This window comes from Oncorhynchus mykiss, chromosome 10, assembly GCF_057628025.1.
Source record: "Oncorhynchus mykiss isolate SJ-2025 chromosome 10, ASM5762802v1, whole genome shotgun sequence".
Taxonomy (NCBI): Eukaryota; Metazoa; Chordata; class Actinopteri; order Salmoniformes; family Salmonidae; genus Oncorhynchus; species Oncorhynchus mykiss.
This window is the reverse complement of record NC_143031.1, coordinates 59,368,216-59,386,020: the sequence shown is the minus strand read 5'-3', so window position 1 is coordinate 59,386,020 and position 17,805 is coordinate 59,368,216. Positions and strand designations below refer to the sequence as shown.

The 17,805-nt window shown below is 45.2% G+C and overlaps 1 protein-coding gene across 2 annotated transcripts in view; it reads right to left on the bottom strand.

Annotated features, from left to right (window-relative positions):
- The window catches only part of LOC110533157 (double C2-like domain-containing protein beta), a 53,060-nt gene that overhangs the window by 5,864 nt on the left and 29,391 nt on the right, over nucleotides 1–17,805 (bottom strand). For both annotated transcript variants that reach the window (XM_036933461.2, XM_090187227.1), the window contains 2 exons: nucleotides 4,808–4,889; nucleotides 3,968–4,064 (listed from right to left, as the gene is read on the bottom strand). In XM_036933461.2, the coding sequence (XP_036789356.1) occupies nucleotides 3,968–4,064; nucleotides 4,808–4,889 (179 nt within the window). The remainder of the gene's footprint in view (nucleotides 1–3,967; nucleotides 4,065–4,807; nucleotides 4,890–17,805) is intronic.

Here is a 17,805-nt window from a genome sequence, read left to right as displayed (position 1 = left end):
CCTCTGTCTTTGTGCAAAATGAGAGGTCCAATCCACCCATCAATTGCTCTTACAAATCAGGGTGGACACTGCTACTCTCTCTCCGTCTCTCCTCCTCTCTCTCTGCCTTCCATAATTACTCTATTTCTTTGACATTTTTCTGTCCCTGGCTTCTCATCTTCTACCTCCATCATTCTTCCTGGAGTATTTGACAGCACATTTGCTTCTCCCTCTGCTCTATCTGTCTTTTTTCCTCTCGGTCACTCCCCCCTTTCTCTTCCCCATCTTCCTCCCGTCTCACTCTGTCTCTCCCAGTATCACAGTCATTTTCCACAGTGCTAACAGATCTAGGCCATCGTGTATGTTGGCCATTACACCATAACGATAACAGTCATGGGAGAGGTTAGCCAGAGCAGTGTGTTAGAGCGATGGCCTTTTTCCCCTTCTCTTCTGGCGCGGGTAATAACTCACAAACGTTATGTCCCCAGCTTGAGAGAAAGAGAGATGGAGAGAGAGAGAGAGAGAGAGAGAGAGAGAGAGAGAGAGAGAGAGAGAGAGATAGAGAGAGAAAGACAAAGAGAGATGGAGAGAGAGAAAGAGAGAGCGAGAGAGAGAGAGAGAGAGATAGAGAGAGAGAGATTGAAGGAGAGTGAGTGGGTGTCTGTGTGAAAGAGAGAGTGGGCTTGAGATAAATAAAAGGGTAAGTTGGAGAAAGAGAGCGAGAGAGCAAGGGAGAGAGAGCGAGGGCACTAGGGAGGCAGTCGGAAAGAGAGAGAGACTCAGCCTGTTACAGGGAACCTCCAGATTGGAGTAAAACACATTGATCTCAAGGCCTTCCAGCTCCCTGGGAGACAATCCATTCTGCCCCAGCTGCCTCCCCACCGGTTCTCCCTGTGATATACGGTACACGTCGGGCCGTGTCAGAGCTGTTTAGTGCCTCACAAAGCAGTGTGAATCTCACGTGTCACCCCGTTGAGGGATTGAGGACAACTTTCTGTCGCTCTCGTTTTCATTTCCCAATGCTCTTGCTTCTTCACATACGGCCCCCGCAGTCCTTTCCTTCTTTTCTGCTCATTTTCATTTCATCCCCCTTTTCAGTTCTTCCATCCTTTCACTATTTATTCTCCTCCTTTCACTCACTCCCTCTCTTTTACCTATGACGTCATCGCACCCTCCTTCTCTTTTACCTATGATGTCATCACACCCTCCCTCTCTTTTACCTATGATGTCATCGCTCCCTCCCTCTCTTTTACCTATGACGTCATCGCTCCCTCCCTCTCTTTTACCTATGATGTCTTCGCTCCCTCCCTCTCTTTTACCTATGATGTCTTCGCTCCCTCCCTCTCTTTTACCTATGATGTCTTCGCTCCCTCCCTCTCTTTTACCTATGATGTCTTCGCTCCCTCCCTCTCTTTTACCTATGACGTCATCGCTCCCTCTCATTTACCTATGACGTCATCGCTCCCTCCCTCTCTTTTACCTATGATGTCATCGCTACCTCCCTCTCTTTTACCTATGAAGTCATCGCTCCCTCCCTCTCTTTTACCTATGACGTCTTCGCTCCCTCCCTCTCTTTTACCTATGATGTCTTCGCTCCCTCCCTCTCTTTTACCTATGATGTCTTCGCTCCCTCCCTCTCTTTTACCTATGATGTCTTCGCTCCCTCCCTCTCTTTTACCTATGACGTCATCACACCCTCCCTCTCTTTTACCTATGATGTCATCGCTCCCTCCCTCTCTTTTACCTATGACGTCATCGCTCCCTCCCTCTCTTTTACCTATGATGTCTTCGCTCCCTCCCTCTCTTTTACCTATGATGTCTTCGCTCCCTCCCTCTCTTTTACCTATGACGTCATCGGTCCCTCTAGTTTACCTATGACGTCATCGCTCCCTCCCTCTCTTTTACCTATGATGTCATCGCTACCTCCCTCTCTTTTACCTATGATGTCATCGCTCCCTCCCTCTCTTCTACCTATGACGTCTTCGCTCCCTCCCTCTCTTTTACCTATGACGTCATCGCTCCCTCCCTCTCTTTTACCTATGATGTCATCACTCACTCCCTCTCTTTTACCTATGACGTCATCGCACCCTCCTTCTCTTTTACCTATGATGTCATTACACCCTCCCTCTCTTTTACCTATGATGTCATCGCTCCCTCCCTCTCTTTTACCTATGACGTCATCGCTCCCTCCCTCTCTTTTACCTATGATGTCTTCGCTCCCTTCCTCTCTTTTACCTATGATGTCTTCGCTCCCTCCCTCTCTTTTACCTATGACGTCATCGCTCCCTCCCTCTCTTTTACCTATGATGTCATCGCTCCCTCCCTCTCTTTTACCTATGACGTCATCGCTCCCTCCCTCTCTTTTACCTATGATGTCTTCGCTCCCTCCCTCTCTTTTACTTATGATGTCTTCGCTCCCTCCCTCTCTTTTACCTATGACGTCATCGCTCCCTCTAGTTTACCTATGACGTCATCGCTCCCTCCCTCTCTTTTACCTATGATGTCATCGCTACCTCCCTCTCTTTTACCTATGAAGTCATCGCTCCCTCCCTCTCTTTTATCTATGACGCCTTCGCTCCCTCCCTCTCTTTTACCTATGACGTCTTCGCTCCCTCCCTCTCTTTTACCTATGATGTCTTCGCTCCCTCCCTCTCTTTTACCTATGATGTCTTCGCTCCCTCCCTCTCTTTTACCTATGACGTCATCACACCCTCCCTCTCTTTTACCTATGATGTCATCGCTCCCTCCCTCTCTTTTACCTATGACGTCATCGCTCCCTCCCTCTCTTTTACCTATGATGTCTTCGCTCCCTCCCTCTCTTTTACCTATGATGTCTTCGCTCCCTCCCTCTCTTTTACCTATGACGTCATCGCTCCCTCTAGTTTACCTATGACGTCATCGCTCCCTCCCTCTCTTTTACCTATGATGTCATCGCTACCTCCCTCTCTTTTACCTATGATGTCATCGCTCCCTCCCTCTCTTTTACCTATGACGTCTTCGCTCCCTCCCTCTCTTTTACCTATGACGTCATCGCTCCCTCCCTCTCTTTTACCTATGACGTCTTCGCTCCCTCCCTCTCTTTTACCTATGACGTCTTCGCTCCCTCCCTCTCTTTTACCTATGACGTCATCGCTCCCTCCCTCTCTTTTACCTATGATGTCTTCGCTCCCTCCCTCTCTTTTACCTATGATGTCTTCGCTCCCTCCCTCTCTTTTACCTATGACGTCATCACCCCCTCCCTCTCTTTTACCTATGATGTCATCGCTCCCTCCCTCTCTTTTACCTATGACGTCATCGCTCCCTCCCTCTCTTTTACCTATGATGTCTTCGCTCCCTCCCTCTCTTTTACTTATGATGTCTTCGCTCCCTCCCTCTCTTTTACCTATGACGTCATCGCTCCCTCTAGTTTACCTATGACGTCATCGCTCCCTCCCTCTCTTTTACCTATGATGTCATCGCTACCTCCCTCTCTTTTACCTATGAAGTCATCGCTCCCTCCCTCTCTTTTATCTATGACGCCTTCGCTCCCTCCCTCTCTTTTACCTATGACCTCTTCGCTCCCTCCCTCTCTTTTACCTATGACGTCATCGCTCCCTCCCTCTCTTTTACCTATGACGTCTTCGCTCCCTCCCTCTCTTTTACCTATGACGTCATCGCTCCCTCCCTCTCTTTTACCTATGATGTCATCGCTCCCTCCCTCTCTTTTACCTATGACGTCTTCGCTCCCTCCCTCTCATTTACCTATGACGTCATCGCTCCCTCCCTCTCTTTTACCTATGACGTCTTCGCTCCCTCCCTCTCTTTTACCTATGACGTCATCGCTCCCTCCCTCTCTTTTACCTATGATGTCATTGCTCATCACACTGCGGCCCGCGTTGCTTTCCTCCTCGCACCCACAAATTCTATTACATTATTTATTTATATATATATATATTATATTTCTCTCTCGCTAACTCTCCTCCTTTCCCTTACTCCCCCTTTCTCTTACCTATGAAGTCGTTGCTCATCCCCAGATCGTAGTCCCATACGGAGATCTCCAGGGTTTTCTTAGCCAGCTGGTCGTGCGGAACTTCATACACAAACTCCTGTAATGTACAGAGGTAGAGAGAGAGAGAAAGGTATTCATGTACTCACACTTAGCAGAATTTTATTCAGATTATGTTTAACATTGAATGTGAAACATGCATTGACATAAATTCACGTTGATGGTATGGTAGGTAGTTATGCAGTATTGAAGGAGATGGAAAATGTATTCAAATGATGGTACTGGAATCAAATTATGGATTTAAATGCATGGGACAATATTCTAACACAAATGCATGAGAATGGGTAAGCTATAGCTCTCCATCACTTCCAAGGGCATAGAATTCAACTTCAACAAACAACATTAATATGATATATTATATATCTTGCTCATCTGGTTGCTAAATGTGAGTCAGAGAAATGGGTTGCCAGGTACAGATGTAGGATCTTAATTTGATCACACTTTTGTTTGCTGAGGATTTTCCTGCAAACTTGTAGTGTATTTGAGTTTTAAAAATGCTTCTAAAGTTTGTGATTTCCACTTTTGAAATGTCACAATTTATTTGCCCAAACGAACAATGTATCAACCCATACAAAAATGTTCATGAATTATAATCCACCAAATAATTCACGTTTATTGTTGCTAAGGATTATTTACCTGCAGTAGCAAACGGCTCAAATTAAGAACCTACATCTTTATGTGTTTATGGGAAGAATGATAGATATTGCTTCACTGGAAGTTTGCCAGGTATTGGTTTATGTATTAGGGAGAGTGATTTGTAGTGCTCGGAGCGGGTGGAAGTACCTCATTAAACTCGGGATTGAGCGTTTTCTTCTTCACTGTGGTTTTGTACTTGGACTTTTTCCCCATATCAGGCTGCAGCACACTGGGAGAGAGAGGGGGAGAAAAGAGCGAGGGAGATATAGAGAGAAAGGGAAGGAGGGGGTGAGAGTGTGAAAGAGAAGGAGGCATAGCGAGAGAGTTAGAGGGCAAGGGAGAGCACAGAGGAGAAAGAGAGCAAGCAAAAGCGAGATTGAGAGGGAGAGGGAGAGAGAGATATGAAGGGAGAGCAGGAGGATGAGGAAAATATGGAATCTTAATTAGACAGTTGACACAGCATGACGACTGAAAATGCAGCTTGTCCCCTATATTTCTGACACAGGTCTTTTATTGTTTCTGAAACATCAAAGCAAATTATCTTCCATTTAGTCTTCCGCCCCAGCATGACATTAAACCCCACCGGAACGAGGGAGGAAAATAGAACAAAGAGAGACAGTGAGAGAAAGAAAAGAGAAAAAAATTCAGAGCTTAAAACTTTTATTTCCTTTTTTGGGGAGAGGGCGAGAGAAATCGGTGATGAGAGAGTCAGAGACTCAAAAGCTCAAGCCAAGAGGGGGACAGACGGCTTCCTAGAAGGCCATTGTTTTTTATTGGAGAAGTCATCAGCATAAATTCAAGCAGCGAAGTCATGATGTTCTAGCGGGGGAGAGATATCTCACTCTCCAACGCCACCCACCTTCAGCCCAACGTCAATAACACGTACTCAATGACAAGCCAACAGATGTGCTGCTAGGGTTGGGGTTTGTTCACATCAACAAGACAGGCGGGAGGGAGAGAGGGATGAGAGAGAGAAAGAGGTCGTAGGAGAGAGTTCTCAACCAACCCAGTGAAAGAAATAAACTAATTGGATTTGTTGGAAAAGAGGGAGAGAGGGTGCTTTATTGAAAGAAAGATAGAGAAAGATGGAAGAGGACTGGCCACCCCCCGGAGCCTGGTTCCTCTCTAGGTTTCCTCCTCTAGGTTCCTGCTTTTTGTGGTGAGTTTTTCCTAGCCACTGTGCTTCTACATCTGCATTGCTTGCTCTTTGGGTTTGTCGGCTGAGTATCTGTACAAGCACTTTGTGACAACTTTTGATGTAAAAAGGACTTCATAAAACAAATTGGAATTTGATTGATTGAGATAGAGAAAGAGAGTCCTCAACCAACGCAGTGAAAGAGAGAAAGAAATTGGGTTCGAGAAAATACAAGCTAGGAGAAAAATGAAGGCAGAGAGGGATGGAGGGAGAGAGACGGAAGAGTGAAAAAACGAGAAAAACAGCCGATTTCACACAGAGACAGAGGATAGAAAAACAGAGTGACAGGTGGAAAGCGGGGAGAGGGGAGAGCGAGGAGAGAAAGGAGCAAAACAAACCGCCCCGTTTCGAGACTCACACATCCACACAGCACAGGCCGAGATGACAGTTTGCTCACTCAGCACCAGAGGGACGGGCGGCATCCCAAATAGCACCCTATTCCCTACATAGTGTACTACCTTTGAACGGAACCCTATGGGCCATGGTGCACTATACAGGGAATAGGCTGCCATTTGGCATGTAGAGAAAGTGAAACCCTCGTTTCCAATATATAATGTCTCTTCATGGTCTCTGGTTTGAAGCGATTACTAAACACTCTAATATCTTAGTTCATTTGTATTAACGGAGAAAGGGAAATAGAGGAAAGGCAAGTAGGCAACACACCAGCACTACTGAAGAGGTTCACATTGGTCTTTAAAATGTTGATGGAACGTTGCTCTAACATTTCTGTTTATCTGTATCCGAGGAGAGAGGGAAATAGAGGAAAGGGAGGCAACCCACCTAGAGCAACTGACCCAGAGGTCAATATTGATCTTCAAGGCAGTGATGGAATAGCCTCTTGGTCACTCGAAACAGGGTTGAGGGGGTTGTGCGGGTGATTGTGATTTTGATACATGCTTAAGTGAATTGTAAAGGCCAGTAGTAGGCGGCTCAAACCATAGGAGCCAATCGTATGTCGGAAAGATAGGAAAAAAAGGCCCCCTGGACATTTGTAATGAGAAGTTAATCAGCACAGAATTAAGTGCAACATAATATACATATGTATCTCTGTGGTTATTATAAGAGTGCCGGAGTCAGGAACCTCCTAGTCCAAGATCTCCAGCCATCAAATCTTGGATGAGCTACTGGGTGTGCAGGCTTTTGTTCCGGATCAGCATGATCAATGATGATCATACTCTTGTTAAAATAACCTGTGTAGTTGCTAATGCTACTGACAGTATTGACATTATTGACATGCTTGATTGACATGACATGACGAGTGGGACCCTACCCTGCGAGGGTATGTAGGCGCCTACCACATTGTTCCTACTTAAGGCTCTGACAAAGGCGATTCATACCGAAACGTAAGACTATTGGTTGTTTCTCTCATCAATAAATCTATTCAATTTACCCAGCAACAGAGTGTCATGGTTCCTCCTGGCACCAGAGGGCGGCATAGACCGCCCTAGAGACTTTTATCGGACTCGGGTATGTCTTGTTATTTCATGATTGTGTCCCTGTTAAAAGAGGTGTATTGTCTGTGGTCCTTCGTGTGTTTGTTTCCAGAGTGAGTTTGAGACTTAGCGTTTGTTGCTTTTCAAGTGTACTGTGATCCTGCGGCTAACCTGTTCTCAGTAAAGTATTTTTTTATCCTTAAACCACTGATTCCTTGCCTGGTCTCTTCTCTGCACCTGGGTCCAACCTTACCACGTCACACATAGTGCTCCCTTTTCTTTATTCTCCCGGATAGTCAACAGTTGAAGTATCCTGGGGTAAGGAATGTTTTTTTTGGAGTCAATGTTGATTTGTTTGAAACTGACATCCTTGTTTCACACAGCTCTGCTTCGTCTTTTTGGGGGGGCTCTGGTTGAAGGCCCCTGGACATTTTGTAATGAGAAGGTTATTAAGAGTCTGACTCCGAGAAGCCATTTGTCTTGCTCTTGCCTCCAGCTTTAGACTCGCTCATTGATGATTAGCATATTTATTTTTTGTCTCCCCTATCCCCCCTTAACAATGTTTTTGCTCTGAAATAGTGTCATGCATTGATAATTTTGACAATGCTGTCTCTTGTTCTCTTTCCTCGTTGTAGATGTGTTAGTGCTGGGTTGGATCAAAAGCTTGCACACCCAATAACTTTCCAGGACCAGAGTTGGAGACTCGCAGCCCCCCCCCCCCCCCCCCACACACACACACACATTCTGAAAATACATTATTCCCCCCCCCAGTTTCATCATTGGGATGTGATACAAATCTAGGCAATGGTGTGCTTTGGGACCTTGATGACGCCTCCGAGCGGTCAGGTAGCCTGTTTGGAGTGTAAGACTAGATAAAAAACAAAAACTAGATAAAAACAATAAAGCAAATGATGCCCCTCCACTACTTCTAAAACCAAAGTTGTGCCCCTGAAATACGGAATAGTGCCATTTGGGGTGGAGCAATGGAAAAGTTCATAGGACCCCAAACTTGAACCCTGCTTAATCTCTTGCAGAAAATGTGTTATGTGAAACTGCAACCAGCACACAAATCAACTTCCAGCTTAGTGTAATATAACTTCTTCATTGTAAAGGGTTTAAACACTGTTTCCCATGCTTGTTCAATGAACCATAAATAATTCATAAACATGCACCTGTGGAACATTCGTTAAGACATTAACAGCTTACAGATGGTAGGCAAGTAAGGTCACAGTTACGAAAATTTAGGACACTAAAGAGGCCTTTCTACTGACTCAGAACACCAAAAGAAAGATGCCCAGAGTCCCTGCTCATCTGCATGAACGTGCCTTAGGCATGCTGCAATGATGCAAGAGAACTGCAGATGTGGCCAGGGCAATAAATTGCAATGTCCACACTGTGAGACGCCTAAGACAGCGATACAGGGAGACAGGACGGACAGCTGATCGTCCTCGCAGTGGCAGACCACGTGTAACAACACGTACACAGGATCGATACATCTGGACATCACACCTGCGGGACAGGTACAGGATGACAACACCAACTGCCCGAGTTACACCAGGAACACACAATCCCTCTATCAGTGCACAGACTCTTCGCAATAGGCTGAGACGGGCTGGACTGAGGGCTTGTAGGCCTGTTGTAAGACAGGTCCTCACCAGACATAATCGGCAACAACGTCGCCTATGGGCACAAACCCACCATCGCTGGACCAGACAGGACTGGCAAAAAGTGCTCTTCACCAGGGGTGACGGTCAGATTCGTGATTATCGTTGAAGGAATGAGCGTTACACCGAGGCCTGTACTCTGGAGCGAGATCGATTTGGAGTTGGAGGGTCTGTCATGGTCTGGGGTGGTGTGTCACAGCATCATCGGACTGAGCTTGTTGTCATTGCAGGCAATCGCAACGTTGTGCGTTACAAGGAAGACATCCTCCTCCCTCATGTGGTACCCTTCCTGCAGGCTCATCCTGACATGACCTTCCTGACCTTCCAGCATGACAATGCCACCAGCCATACTGCTCATTCTGTGCGAGATTTCCTGCAAGACAGGAATGTCAAAGTTCTGCCATGGCCAGTGAAGAGCCCGGATCTCAATCCCATTGAGCAAGTCTGGGACCTGTTGGATCGGTGGGTGAGGGCTAGGGCCATCCCATTCAGTTAATGGCTGAGTTGTTGAATCTTGTTATGTTCATACAAATGTTTACACATGTTAAGTTTGCTGAAAATAAACCCAGTTGACAGTGAGGACGTTTCTTTTTTTGCTGAGTTTACATACACACATGCTAAGTCCCTGAACTGGACTCCATCCTAGCTGGAGGGGCTTTCATCTTATCTATGAACATATGCAGGGCTCTAACCCCTCTTGCTCCACACTGAGATAGGGTGCAGGCTGTTGGCCAGCCGACCAGCTTAGTGGAGTCGGCCACTAGCACAGTCAGTGTAGTCAGCTCAGCTATCCCCATTAGACCGAGTCCGTGCCTCGATCTAGGTTGGGAAAAACTAAACATGGCTGTGTTCCTCCTCCATCCCTGTCATTATTGAAAGATTGTGATCTCTAACATCTCAAAATAGGGCTACTTAATGTTAGATCCCTCACTTGCTAGGCAGTTGTAGTCAATTAAGTAATCGCGGTTCGTAATCTTGATGTGATTGGCCTGACTGAAACATGGCTTAAGCCTGATTAATTGACTTTGTTAATAAATCCTCATTAAATAGTTTACTATTAAATACTTTTTTCTTTGTATCATCTTTTACCAGATCTAATGTGTTATATTATCCTATATTCCTTTCACATTTCCACAAACTTCAAAGTGTTTCCTTTCAAATGGTAGCAAGCATATGCATATCCTTGCTACAGGCAGTTAGACTGAGGTATGTCATTTTAGGCAAATATTGAAGAAAAAAAAAGGGGGCCGATCTTGGCGCACCGATCCCTTTAGCCGGATCATTTTCGTCAACATCCGCTGAATTGCAGAGCGCCAAATTCAAATTCATTTCTCTCAAATTTTGAGAGCAGCAACTCACTACCTTCCTGAAGACAATGTATACATCTTGTGACCGTAGCGTACGTGTAGGTATGTACGGCAATGTATACAAAACGCTTCAGTCAGGATTTAGACCCCATCATAGCGCTGAGACTGCACTTGTGAAGGTGGCAAATTACCTTTTAATGGCGTCAGACCAAGGCTCTGCATCTGTCCTTTGTGCTCCTAGACCTTAGTGCTGCTTTTGACACCATCGATCACCACATTGTTTTGGAGAGATTGGAAACCTAAACTGGTCTACATGGACAAGTTGTGGTCTGGTTTAGATCTTATCTGTTGAAAATATATCAGATTGTCTCTGTGGATGGTTTGTCCTCTGACAAATCAACTGTGAGTTTCAGTGTTCCTCAAGGTTCCGTTTTAGGACCATTATTGTTTTCACTCTTGGTGATGTCATTCAGGAAACATAATGTTAACTTTCACTGCTATGCAAATGATACAAAGCTGTACATTTCGATGCAACATGTTGAAGCCCCAAAATTTCCCTCCCTGAAGCCTGTTTCAGACATAAGGAAGTGGATGGTGGCAAATGTTATGCTTTTAAACTCGGACATAACAGAGATGCTAGTTCTAGGTCCCAAGAAACAAAGATCTTCTGTTGGATCTGACAATTTAATATTGATGGTTGTACAGTCGTCCCAAATAAAACCGTGAAGGACCTCGGCGTTACTCTGGACCCTGATCTCTCTTTTGACGAACATATCAAGACAGTTTCAAGGACAGCTGTTTTCCATCGTAGAAACGTTGCAAAATCAGGAACTTTCTGTCCAAAAATGGTGCAGAAAAGTTAATCCATGCTTTTGTCACTTCTAGATTAGACTACTGCAATGCTCTACTTTCCGGCTACCCGGATAAAGCACTAAATAAACTTCAGTTAGTGCTAAACACGACTGCTAAAATCTTGACTCCAAACAATTGGATCACATTAGTCCAGTGCTAGCCTCTCTACACTGGCTTCCTGTTAAGGCTAGGGCTGATTTCAAGGTTTTACTGCAAACCTACAAAGCGTTATATGGGCTTGCTCCAACCGATCTCTCTGATTTGGTCCTGCCGTACATACCTACACATACGCTACGGTCACAAGACGCAGGCCTCCTTACTCTCTCTAGAATTTCTAAGCAAACAGCTGGAGGCAGGGTTTTCTGCTATACAGCTCCATTTTTATGGAATGGTCTGCCAATCCATGTGAGAGACGCAGACTCGGTCTCAACCTTTAAGTCTTCATTGAAGAATAATTTCTCCAGTAGGTCCTATGATTGAGTGTAGTCTGGCCCAGGGGTGTGAAGGTCAATGGAAAGGCACCTGAGCGACGAACCGCCTTTGCTGTCTCTGCCTGGCCAGTTCCCCTCTCTCCACTGGGATTCTCTGCCTCTAACCCTATTACGGTGGCTGAGTCACTGGCTTACTGGTGCTCTTCCATGCTGTCCCCAGGAGGGGTGTGTCACTTGAGTGGGTTGAGTCACTGACGTGATCTTCCTGTACGGGTTGACACCCCTCTCGGGTTTGTCTCGTGGGGGAGATCTTCGGGGGCTATACTCAGCCTTGTCTCAGGGTAGTTGGTGGTTTGAAGATATCCCTCAAGGGGTGTGGGGGCTGTGCCTTGGCAAAGTGGGTGGGGTTGTATACTGCCTGGTTGGCCCTGTCCGGGGATATCGTTGGACGGGGCCATAGAGTCTCCCGACCCCTCCTGTCTCAGCCTCCAGTATTTATGCTGCAATAGTTTGTCGGGGGACGAGGGTCAGTCTGTTATATCTGGAGTATTTCTCCTGTCTTACCCTGTGTCCTGTGTGAATTTAAGTATGCTCCCTCTAATTCTCTCTCCCTCCCCTCCCGGAGGACCTGAGCCCTGGGACCATGCCTCAAGACTACCTGGCCAGATGACTCCTTTCTGTTCCCAGTCCACCTGCTCGTGCTGCTGCTCCAGTTTCAATTGTTCTGCCTGTGGCTATGGAACACTGACCTGTTCACCGGACATGCTACCATGTCCCGGACCTGCTGTCTCGAACTTTGAACGCTCGGCTATGAGAAGCCAACTGACATTCACTCCTGAGGTGCTGACCTGTTGCGTCCTCAACAACCACTGTGATTATTATTGTTTGACCATGCTGGTCTTCTATGAATGTTTGAACATCTTGGCCATGTACTGTTATTAAAGGGCTCCCGAGTGGCGCAGTGGTCTAAGGCACTGCATCTCAGTGCTAGAGGCATCACTGCAGGCACCCTGGTTTGAATCTAGGCTGTATCACAACCGGCCATGATTGGGAGTCCCATAGGGCATCGCGCACAATTGGCCCAGCGTCGTCCGGTTTTGGCCGGTATAGGCCTTCATTGTAAATAAGAATTTGTTCTTAACTGACTATTCTAGTTAAATAAAGATACATTATTTTAATCTCCACCCAGCACAGCCAGAAGAGGACTGGCCACCCCTCGGAGCCTGCTTCCTCTAGGTTTCTTCCTAGGTTCCTACCTTTTCTAGGGAGTTTCCCCTAGCCACCGTGCTTCTACATCTGCATTGCTTGCTGTTTGGGTTTTAGGCTGGGTTTCTCTGTAGACCTTTCTGACATCGGCTGATGTAAAAAGGGCTTTATAAATACATTTAATTGATACACTCCAGACAACTACTGCTGTGCAGGTGTGTCATACTGACCGAAGCAATGCATTCTGGGATGTTGGGGGCATAAGCGGATCTTAACTTCATAGCTTCCATAAAAGTAGGTTCAGTGACACACACACTGAGAAAGAGGCATCCACGCTCACCGTAGTTACTCTCCCACAGACAGTGAGAATACGTCTGACAGGCGAGATTCACCCAGGCAGCATCCCAAATAGCATTCTATTCCCTAAAGCACTACTTTTGTCCCGAGCCATATGGGCCCCGGTGAAAAGTAGTGCACTGTTTAGGGAATAGGGTGCCATTTGGGATGCACTGCTTGGTTGTTTCAGAGCATCAATTCTGCTCAGTTGCTGATCACTGACTCCCTGAGCAGACTGACTGATCTACAAATCACTTTTGCCTCCTAAATAACTACTGTAATTCGTAAATCAGTCATATCTAGATTGATGCTCTCAAACATAGCCAACTAGTCAGGGTAACAGTTTGCAAGTGCAGGGGCAGCACTTCTAACTAAAAGTTACACATTGCCATGAGGGGAAAATGATGATGAAATGCTTTTAACCTAAAAACATATTTTCTTTACTTGAGCGAGAGCTGCGCCTTTCCCCTCCTGTGTTAACCTTACATTTCAGCTGCAACTCCACTCGGTTTTGAGTCTTACCCTACATACTTAGGTTCGAGTATACATTTAAACCACCATCACAAACAGTACAGGCAAATATTTACTCTCTTTGAGGAACAACAAAAGAACAGAGACGAGTGCGACGGAACTCGCCAAAATAGGATCAACAGAACACCTCGCTCTGAGGCAATACAACGATAACAGCAGCCGCTGTTGCAACACTCCGCTGCTTCTGATTCTACCGGCCAGCTTGACTGAACACACTTCAAACACTCAGGACAACTCCCCACAGTACCAGAAGAGAGACGGCGTCTCGAACACAGCTCAGACATAATAGGCTACTAACTAAACAGCAGGTGTTGAATGTCAGAGATTTGAGACTGTGAAAGAAGAGCGTCTCCAACGCAGCTCAGACGGCAAGGCGTTTCAAAGACAGACATGAGAAACTAGAAGAGAAAAGAGACTTGAAACGCAACTCAGACAGAATCCTACTTACTCACATGGAGTGGGTGTCGTAAACAAACAATTTGATTTGTGACTGTAAAATAAGAGAGTGCATCGAACGTAACACAGATACTAAACTGCACGTCAAAGACAGCAAAATGTGAGAAACTCTCAAATCATAGAGTGCCTAAAATAAGATTTGTGACTGTAAAATGAGAGAGTTCTGACATAATAAACAACAGATACTGCATGTCAAAGATTTGTAAAAAAAAATGTAAAAAGAGATTAAAGATCAAATAAAAAAGCGGGGAAAATGAGATAAAAACTATCTCTTGGCTCCAGAACTCTATTGCGCCATACATCAAAATAGAGGCAGATAAGACACCCAGCTCCGGCTCAAAAGAGCAGGAACAAATCAATGAACAGCAAAAAGTGGAGAAAAAAACAAGGAAAGGGAGAGAAAACAAATCACGAAAAGCAGCTCGCTCTGTCTGTCACGGGTCTGCTTACAGCCTCCCTGCTCCGTTTCTTTATCTGAATCTAGCCTTGACTGGAAGAAGTTGGCTTCACAGCTCAATAATTTCAATGGGGAAGTTGGAGGAGTGGCATGAGTTTCAGGGAGTCGTGAATGAGACTATATGTAGTTAGCGATAGACCTCTTTGTCCCATTGACTAACCTCTTCTCTTCATCTTTCGGGGTTTAGATTGAGGTCCTACTTCCTACATATTTCCCTGCATCTCAAAAGGGATGGGGGAGGAATGTATATGAGGGAGCCATGAATGAGAATGAGGATATGTGTCGTCATTTATAAACCTATTTTCCTCTCGACTAACACCATCTCTCCATCCTTTAGGCCCGCTGACTTCCGAGATACAGTCACAGATATTGTGTCATTCCATAAACTCAATCTCTCATATGTGGACTGGTGATGCATTCAACATATCTATATCACTCCAATGCATCTCTCTCTCTCTCTCTCTCTCTCTCTCTCTCTCTCTCTCTCTCTCTCTCTCTCTCTCTCTCTCTCTCTCTCTCTCTCTCTCTCTCTCTCTCTCTCTCTCTCTCTCTCTCTCTCTCTCTCTCTCTCTCTCTCTCTCTCTCTCTCTCTCTCTCTCTCTCTCTCTCTCTCTCTCTCTCTCTCTCTCTCTCTCTCTCTCTCTCTCTCTCTCTCTCTCTCTCTCTCTCTCTCTCTCACAGCTCAGACATAATAGGCTACTAACTAAACAGCAGGTGGTGAATGTCAGAGATTTGAGACTGTGAAAGAAGAGCGTCTCCAACGCAGCTCAGACATAGGCTACTAAATAACAGGAAGTGTATGCCAAAGAAAGTGAATCTCAAAAGGGATGGGAGAGGAATGTATATGAGGGAGCCATGAATGAGAATGAGGATATGTGTCGTCATTTATAAACCTATTTTCCTCTCGACTAACACCATCTCTCCATCCTTTAGGCCCGCTGACTTCCGAGATACAGTCACAGATATTGTGTGATTCCATAAACTCAATCTCTCATATGTGGACTGGTGATGCATTCAACATATCTATATCGCTCCAATGCACCTCTCTTAACATCTCTCTCAACCTCTTTCCCCCTCTCTCTCCATCTCTCTCAACCGCTCTCTCTCTCTCTCAACCTCTGAATGCTTGGCTATGAAAAACCAACTGATATTTACTCCTGAGGTAATGACCTGTTGCACCCTCTACAACCACGGATTATTATTTGACCCTGCTGGTCATCTATGAACCTTTTGAACATCTTGAAGAACAATCTGGCCTTAATGGCCATGTACTGGCCACCCCTCAGAGCCTGGTTCCTCTCTAGGTTTCTTCCTATGTTCCTGTCTTTCCTAGCCAATTTGCTCCTATATCTGCACTGCTTGCTGTTTGGGATTTTAGGCTGGGTTTTTGTATAATCACTTTGTGACATCTGCTGATGGGCTTTAGAAATACATTTGATTGATTATACATTTCTTATTCTTCGTACCGTTGTTCCAATCTCATCTTGGATTTATACATTTGACCCCTGAACATGGGAATTCCCAACATACTTTACATTCAAGTCCCACCCGTCCTCACCACAGTTTACCAACAAGTGCAGGGGGAACCCCAGAGCCCTATACTACGAATCAGAAGGGCATACTACGACGCAGTGATTATACAAAAAAGCTAGCCAGCTTCAGTTAGCTTCACATTCCAGCTCAGGCTTCATCCGTACCACGACGGTGGGTATTGCTCATCTGCCTTGCTGCCAGCAGGCTTGTAACTGCACGTGGGATAGACGAACGCCAAACTCTTCATTGAGACAAACATCAATCCATGGGCGAGTTTTTGACACATTTACATTTGTGCCAAAATCTAAATGAAAGAAAAGTTATCTTGCAAATTCAGCTGGCTATGGTGTGAAATAGGCTTTTAGAAGTGCTGTCTTTATTTGATTACTTATCGTGAATGACGTCTTTGGTGTGGTTTTGGTGTGCCCCCCCCCATGACTTTAACACACCCAAAAAAAACATTTAATTCAAATATTCAATCAGTCATCTACCTCAAATGAAGGGGATGATGAAGCAACCTTAGCGAGAGGGAGGGAATCTGATTTGGTTGGTTCTCAACTCGCAGCAGAGACACTTTATAAAATCCTGAGTAGATATACCACTCTGTTTCAATCAAAAGTTACAGATTATGCCCTTTAGAGCCCCATCTTCTCAAAATCAACACCACAAGCAAATAGACAAAAGGCAGTTTTTTTGCTGAAACCATGTAGGAGTGGAAACTGAATCTAATGACTGTTGGGGATTTTCGTATTCAGGTGTGAAGTGTACCAATAATGATTATCTGTTTACACCGAGGATGCGTCCCAAATGACATCCCTATTCCCTAGAGTGCGCTACCTTTGACAAGGGCCCATAGGAAATATGGTGCCACTTGGGACTCCGGCTCAGCCTGAATGCTCTGTCAAGACATGATGCCGACAGTATATGTGCAGTGCAGGTTGTCATATGAATAACAACGATCCTGCTAGCTTACATAATGCCAGCACAGTGATTCCCAATGTGCTCCTGGGAAACCTTTCACGACTGCACATTTTAATCAAAGGCTTGACGAGTGTCTGATTAGTTGAATCAGGTGTGCTATTTTCACAAACTGGAAGAGAAAATATGCAGTCCAGTGGGTATTGTACGACCAGATTGGGAAACTTTGACTAGTGACGGTTTAGACTCTAGAGAGGAATAGCAGTTGATTATTTATTCATGTTACATGTCTTTATTTATGCCAGTCAGTCTCCCTATCAATTTGTGTGGAGCAAAAATAAGCTTTCAATGTGTCATGACTCATGCACTATAACAAGGTTGTGGTAGAGACTGTCAGTGTGATATATGTAGTCGCTACAATAGATATAACCAGCATCAGTGTGCTAGCTTAGCATATAGCGCTGCCTCTGACTGGGTTTGAACCAGGGTCCTTTACCTCATCAACACACCTGACAACATAGAAACCAGTTGAGCTATAGAAAAATATCCAATTCAATAGCATCACTGGTGAGATTTCAAGCTAGCTCACCCTCAGCAGGAAAGAGTGAACTCGACAGTCATTTGTGCCAGGTGTGATATCCCTCCTAAATAGCTCGGGCTAATGTTCCTATCGAGGCCAGCAGGCTAGTCTTTAAAAAAAATAAAAAATGTTTTATTGGTATGTAACTGTTATGAAAGTTGTATTGTCAATTTTGTTTTGTATTTACATGACACTGCAACAAAATTTCCCCATGGGGACAATAAAGTCAGTAAGTAAGTAAGCTTA